Genomic DNA, 7,512 nt, shown 5'->3' with positions numbered 1-7,512 from the left:
TGGTACTCTTTCGATGGAGGGTTAATCTGTAGAATGTATAAAGAACTTTAAAACATTACATTCGTAAAACAATGACTTCAATAAAAAATGAAAGAACTGAATAGTATTTTGAAAGAGAAGAAAGGCCGGGGAGATGGCTCAGTAAAATAAGTGCTTCCCCGGCAAGCGCAAGGGCCTGAGTTCAATGCCTGGTTCTGAAAAAAAAAAAAAAAAAAAAAAAAAAGACACAATCAAGTACACAGAAATGAAATAAATTAAACCAAATGGAACTTCACAGTTCAGAATTTTAAGATACTAAGGAAGAAAAAAAGGATCTACTCCTCCCTACAAAAAAACTAGAAAACTCAGAAGCAATACACAGATAGAAAATTTACTGTGGCTTTTCAACTTGTTCTATACCATTGTGACTATCACTGGTCAAAGTACTGGTAGTTGTATTGCTAGTAATTGCATCAAACATACATTACCACTATTGGAAAAGCAGTTTAAAAAATGCTTCTCATTCTGGCTGGAGAGATGGCTCAGTAGAATAAGCGCTTCCCTGGCAAGCGCAAGGCTCTGAGTTCAATCCCTGGTTCAGCCAAAAAAGAAAAAAATGCTTCTCATCCACTATGAATAAAAAGTGTTTGCAGGGCCGGGGAGATGGCTCAGTGGAATAAGCGCTTCCCTGGCAAGCGCAAGGGCCTGAGTTCAATCCCCGGTTCCGCCAAAAAACAACAACAACAAAAATATTTACTTGTAATATTCATCTTAAATCATTGCACTTTCTCTAACCAGAATAGCAGTTTCATTATTACATGACTGTGTTTCAAAGTTTGATATAATAGTGAAATTCTCACTTGCTTTTCATTGATTCTTTCTCAGCTGTATGATAAATCTGCCAATAAAATATTTAGCACCAAAAAGGTCAGAATTTTCAAAACTTATTTACCAGATTAGACAATGAATTCCATTAAAATGAGAAGTGAGAAAAACAGCATTGGGCACTGAGGTGTAAATTTTGTCCAGATGCACAGCCAGCATGTGTAGTAAAGTATATTTGGCAGTAATCTCCCTGCACATGTTGTAGGAGCACAAAAACTGGTAAACACGGCCCTACCACAGACAATTGTCAAAAACAAGGCACTTTGAAAAGTGCACAGCCCTGTGACGCAGGCCCCAGCCCAGGCAGGGAGCGTACTGTGCCCGTGCGAGCGCACCTCGTCATAGCACTGTCGGCCCAGGCAGCTCACGTCACCACATACACTGGACTCGTAGTGATCCTCCTGTCTCAGCCTTCCCAGCGCTGGGATTACAGAAGTGTGGCCCCACACTTGGTTCTGGGGTTGGCCCAGCCAGAGATCCAGGGTTCAACTCGGATCATTGCACTTGCCAAGCAGGCACTTAGACTGCCGAGCTTTCTCCCCAGCCCAAACCTGGTTCAGTTTTTGTTGACCTGTGAAGGCACTTGCTCATTTGAAAATAAAGATACATTATACATTTCCCTGCAATTTCAACTCATGATTTCGACCTGTGTGTTGATTCTATGATTTTGCTTTTAAATTAATCACAAAGAATTTCAACAAGTTGCAAAAATATCTTAAGACAGAGGAAAAAATGTATCCCAGAGCAGCTAAGTATTTTCTAAGATCTTTATGTTCATAGGAAAACTAAAGCAAAGATCTATGTTTATATTGCAACTCCTGAAGACAGTAATAGGTGAGGCAAACACCAGGGAAGGCGGTTTCTCCGCGAATCCAAGTGCTTTCTAAGCCCCGGGGCTGCGGTGCTCATGAAGAGGTGAATCGAGCCTCTTCACCACCCCCTCTGGCATGGCATGGGGTGAGAGTGAGCATAAGAGTGACCTCCAGGTAATCAGCCCAGATTATAACCATCAGCAAGTCAGACATCAGAAGCCATTTGATGATATGTGCCTCTATACATTTTCTTTGTAACAAATTCCTTTTCTTAGCTTTATCTTTATTTTGAAATTATTGAATTTCATACTGTGTCATCTCTTTTCTCTTAAATAAGTAATCACTGAACACTACCTTCTACAGCTCACATTTTTTACTGCCCAGAGAATTGTATTCCCCAATCAAGATTCAAGTCTAGGGGCTGGGGAGATAGCTCAGTAGAATAAGTGCTTGCATGGCGAGCACAAGGGCCTGAGTTCAATCCCCGGTTCTGCAATAAAAATAAAAATAAAATAAAAAAATAAGATTCAAGTCTATTTTGAAGATTAAGGTTTTTTGCAGTATCAGAACTATCCTGTGAAGCAGGTGTTCCAGTAAGTGCCGGCCATCCCAGCGTTCAGGAGGCTGAGGCACAAAGAAGACTAGCTTGAGACCAGCTGGGCTACCTACACAGTGAGACCCTCTCTCAAAAAAGAACAGTAGATAGGATTTGCAAGTCAAAATAAAACTTAAGTTTCTTAAAAATTTGAAATATGAATAGCTTATGCCATAAAGATTTATTTTTAAATGCATATTTCAAATGAAATTAATGATTTTAAACAGCTAACATTTAATGATTTTAAAATCTTGTATAGTATTTCTGTCACATAAAAACAAACACATCATCTGAATTTTATGTAAGTTATAAAAAGAAAAAGTCTCATTTTCTGTTCCACAAGTCCAGTAAGACTATACGGGGAACATCTTGCCAGTTGATAGATTTGATGTGTCACTTTAGACAGTTTTAAGAAATTAAAGTTCTAGAAACTAACAATTGGTGCCCTTACACTTTTATGTGATTTGAATGATCTCCATTTGAGGCCATCTCTGTTAAATTATGGAAATATTTTTAAATAAAATTTTAAATTACATTTAAGTCCCTGACTTGCGAACATCTGAGTTTGGAACTTTCACTGATATCCCATATAAAATACACTTTGGTGACTTATGAATGAATCCAAGTTAAGAGTAATTCTCAGAGGGATAATCCCAGCACGCGGGAGGCTGAAGTAGGAGGACCACACTGGGCTACAGAGCAAGATGCTGCTCAAAAAAACAAAACAACAATTCCCCCAAAATAGAGCTCATTCATAAATTGGGGACTTACTGAGCATATTTGCGATTTTTTTTTTTTTCGGCACCAGGTATTTGAACTCAGACCCTTGCACTTGCCAGGCAAGCACTTATTCTACTGAGCCATCTCCCTGGCCCCTATTTGTCAATTTTAGTTGGTTAAACCCCAAATCTTTACTTCATTGTTACACATAATGTCACTTATTCTTCACAGCAGTTCCATAATATGGGTAAAGTCTCCTGTACTCTACAAATAAGGAAACCCACACTGGAGGTCGAGTAGCTTGTCAGGTGCACAGGGCCTGCAAATGTCAGTGGTAGGTGTAAGTGGAGGTTTTTTGGACTCCACTGGAGATTTCTGAAATACTGGACCCTAGTTGTGTGCAGATAAATGCTTACAGTTGAAGCCACTACACAAGAATCAAAATGCAGTCCAGAGACTGGAAACGTCTAATATGTTTGTAATACAACAGTGACCTAAAACTGTTAAATATATATGCTAACATTGTTTTTAAAACTTTAGTCCATAATAATGTTAGCAGTTCTTCACTCTGTACTATAATTCTTATGTCTCCATAAAAAATAGGTTCCACAGAATCAAACTAATTACATGTACAGTAACATTTCATTCAAGAAACAGAAAAAGGCGCCATTCCAGTCATGAAAGAGATAATAAAAAGATCAAGAAGCATGTCAATCAGCAGGCTAGACGACTCAATCTATGGATGGACTCAATTATCTTCAGGAGAATTGAACGTCAGCATCACTTAAGGTTAACAATGGGCTAACGGAGCAAAAGCAGACAGCCCCTCTCTGCAGAGGCCCGGGAAGCACACTTGGTAATGAGGCACTTCATTCATCGTATCCTTCTGCTCTAATTATTGAGATGAATAGAAAATACTTTAAGCTAAGGCGGGAAGTGCATAACATAAAAACATTTGTTTTGTAAACACAAAGAATGCTATTTTTCTAATGATTCCCTTCAAATCTACATCAAGCATATGTTGGGAGCACCCTGTCCTCTACTGTTGCTACCCTGACACCTCAGCTTCATAATGATTATGGATGAGTTTTGTCTCAGACGGGTTGCAGAGGCCAGTGCTACTAACAATCTGTATGTCTCCAGTCTAAAAACAAAGGGAATCATAGCTATCCGCCATATATAACATATATTCCACTCCTTTCCCTTAAGTCAAAATGGTCCACATATTTTTGTGTTGTTTCTAAAATGCTAAGTCATCTGAGGTTTACCTACTGTAGGTAAACTTTTTTCTGAAGTCTTTAATTGAGCCTTGTCAAGAATAATGGAAGAAAAAAAAGCAAAAAGAATAATGGAAGAATAGAAGAAAAGTGAAGAATGATCTCGTTGTACACATTTATATAAATAAACGCATTGTGAATCAGAGGACAAATTCCAAAATTTCTTGGGAAGGAGATGATTTGTCTAATGAAAAACTAACAATATAAAAGGGAGAAAAGGCAAGAACTTGTTGATGGAGCAAGAAGCAGCAGCTGAAGCTTGCCAAAAGCAGTCCACAGACCCAAGGAACAAGGTTTCTGGAGCAAAACTTGGTAGAGTCAGTTCGGCTTCAGCTGAAAATAAGTTAATTTTTCTGTCAAATTTGTTGTCAGTCCTATTCCATATAAACATTACGCATGGCTTTTCTGACCTACAGTTCTTCAATATAAGGTAAATGAAGGCTAGTTAACCAGAGTAATGCTTTTAACCTGCCCTGCTGATTATGCAGAAGTTAAAGGTTCACACATTTCTGCAGATGCTCCTCTTAGCAACTAAATATTTCCAGGGTGGTAAAGAAATGTCAGTAAAATCTATACACTTTAAGAACATCAAATTCTTATTGTAGTTATCATGTGTGCAGGCTGACTACATAATAAACTAGTCTATAGCAGCTGTAAATTTCTGAGGATTTATCTAACCGCAAATACATTGAAATGGGGAAACGGGTCTATATTAAACTATGCAAGATGCTGCTGGAGCTTTGCCATGTCTGCAACATCCTGTAATTAATTTATCATGACAGGTCTGGCAAACTGAAATATCCAATACACTTGCGACAGACTGTTGTACTACAGTTGTTGCAGACCAAGCTAGCATGTAAAAAGAAGGTAGATTTTTCTTCCAAACATGATTATAGAACTAGTGTATTTAGAGTGTCCTCCAGCCAGGAAAAGACCTCTAACCTTCAATGCTCAAAGCAAAAAATATTTGCAATGGGCCAAAGGTCCTGGGTTGAGGTGAGGAACTTAGTCTCTTCTCTGCCTGTGTGGTCTTTTCTGAGTGGACAGCCCTGGGCAGTGGGATGGTATGGCTGATGTTAGGTTTGGTGGGATTCTCTCTTGAGAGACTTGAAGAGCTGCTATCTTGATAGGGTCTTGACTGTATCCTCTCCCTATAAATGAAGATTGTAAGTCCACCTTCACCATCTTTGAGATACTTCTTTCTGGAAGTGACTGTCTTGTTTTTCAAAGCACAAATAAATGTTAAATTAAAAAAAAAAAAAAGTAGGGCTGGGGAGATAGCTCAGTAGGAGCCGGGGAGATAGTTCAGTAGAATAAGCACTTGCCTGGCAAGCACAAGGGCCTGAGTTCAATCCCCAGTTCCTCCAAAAAAAAAAAAAAAAGTAATTCTTAAGGGTATGAAAGGACAATCTTCTCTTCACGTGGTGTGTGTGATTTTTTTGTTTCTTTGTTTGTTTTGATTTGGGTTTTTTTGCAGTACCAGGGATTAAACTCAGGATCTTGCACTTGCCAGGCAAGAGCTTATTCTACTGAGCCATCTCCCTGGCCCAGTGTGTGTGATTTGATTCAGGAGGTGTCGCAGTTAGTGTTGACATTGGATCCATAGTAAAGGAGTCTCCTTCTTGCCAGGGAAATGGAACAACCTCCGCTGCCATATGAAGCCTGTATTGTACACATGACCACAGCCTACCTGTACCCTAGGGATAGCCAGGTTCCTACCATCCAAGTGGGCTGTCTCAAATCTGAAAGTTTGAATGTGGGGAAAGATGTCAGTGAAAAGTCCCAGTGGAGGATCAGATGGGTCCTGCTCACAAGGAAGAGGTAAGAAGGCCGAGCAGGGGCACCCAGTGATCCCAGCCACTTCACCAAAGGTGAACTGAGCACTCCTTTATGTACATGTTCTTTGTATGTTCTCTAATGATTTTCTTTTTCTTTACCCTTTATACTGAAAATGGATTCTGTCTGACCTGAGAAGTTTGTTGCTTGGGCCTAAGTTTTAGGGGAAAAGCAAACTGGGAAAACCCAGGCTAACCCAAGGGAAAAGGGAACAAGAGATCATGGAGGAAACATGCATGTTTCCTCTGCTCCCTTCACAGCTCTTCTGTGTAATCCTTAGAATGGGGTGGTGGGTGGGAGAGAGACCAAAGGCAAAAGTACCCTTCTTTTGCACCCTCAGTTACGGTCACTGGTCTAGCATGCGGAACCAGTGGCAAGACCCTACTTCCTTGTCACATTTCCAAATATTTACTGGGCAACACTTTGACTCAAAGTTGCATTTTTTAAATCCTAACTCTTAAAAGTCCTACATTTTTTTTTAACCTCATGTATAGTTAAAGTAAAGATCCTTCACAGAGCATGGCCTACATTCAGACTCCTTAAAAACTAGGTTAGCACCAGTGCTGAATGTGAGCAAGAGTGTAAAGTAGGCAAAAATGTAAACAAAGTGATAGAGCCAGAGATGTGACATTTCTACACCTGCATAGGGAAAGAGGTGAGGGTGTTTTGTTTTGCTTTGTTTTTTGACAACTGAATACAGATATTATGTTAAATAATTTTATTTACATTTCAATAGCAAGAATTGACTACTGTCCTAAATATAGTTTTATAATTTAAGAACTTCAGTAAATGCAACCCTTAGCTGTCTATTTTTTTTTTTATTTATTCTTTTTTGCGGTACCAGGGATTGAACTCAGGACCCTGCATTTGCCAGGCAAGCACTTATTCTACTGAGCCTATCTCCGGGCCCTTAGCTATTTTTTTAAGTGGGTGTGCGTAGGCACAGTTGCTTATTTCATAGCTAATTCTTGGGTGTTTGTGGCTCAAGTATTGGAAATAGGAGCTAAATGAGCAGTTGAATTAGAAGCTTTGATTTTATATTTCCCCTTGAACATTTGATACCCATTTATTGCCACTGTCACCCTACCAGATTTTTCAGAAGTGTTCTGGGCACACTACCAAACCTGAGCCTTGTAACAGTCTTCAAAGACAAAGAGAGCATCCTTCTCTCATTTTCTCAAGCCAGTTGAGGTTTAAAGATTGCCCAACCAATGTGGACCAGAACTCAGGAGCCCTCCTCCCAAAGTTCTGCTCTTTCCAAACATTAAAACTTATACCAGTATGAAAAATGCAGAAATTGGGGCTGGGGATATAGCCCAGTAGGATAAGTGCTTGCCTGGCAAGTACAAGCGCCTCAGTTCAATCCCCAGTTCCGAGAGAGAGAGAGAGAGAGAGAGAGAGAGAGAGA

At 39.6% G+C, this 7,512-nt stretch overlaps 1 protein-coding gene across 2 annotated transcripts in view; it reads left to right on the top strand.

Annotated features, from left to right (window-relative positions):
- LOC101579400 (jouberin) overlaps positions 1–4,044 on the top strand; it is a 181,013-nt gene extending 176,969 nt beyond the window's left edge. For both annotated transcript variants that reach the window (XM_023712174.1, XM_023712173.1), the window contains exon 15: positions 3,595–4,044. In XM_023712174.1, coding sequence (XP_023567942.1) covers positions 3,595–3,672 — 78 coding nt within the window. In that variant the 3' untranslated portion in view covers positions 3,673–4,044. The remainder of the gene's footprint in view (positions 1–3,594) is intronic.
- The last annotated feature ends 3,468 nt before the right edge of the window (positions 4,045–7,512 follow it).

Source organism: Octodon degus, unplaced genomic scaffold, assembly GCF_000260255.1.
Source record: "Octodon degus isolate 3935 unplaced genomic scaffold, OctDeg1.0 scaffold00024, whole genome shotgun sequence".
NCBI lineage: Eukaryota > Metazoa > Chordata > Mammalia > Rodentia > Octodontidae > Octodon > Octodon degus.
The sequence above is the reverse complement of the archived record's forward strand: the minus strand, read 5'-3'. Positions and strand labels throughout refer to the sequence as shown.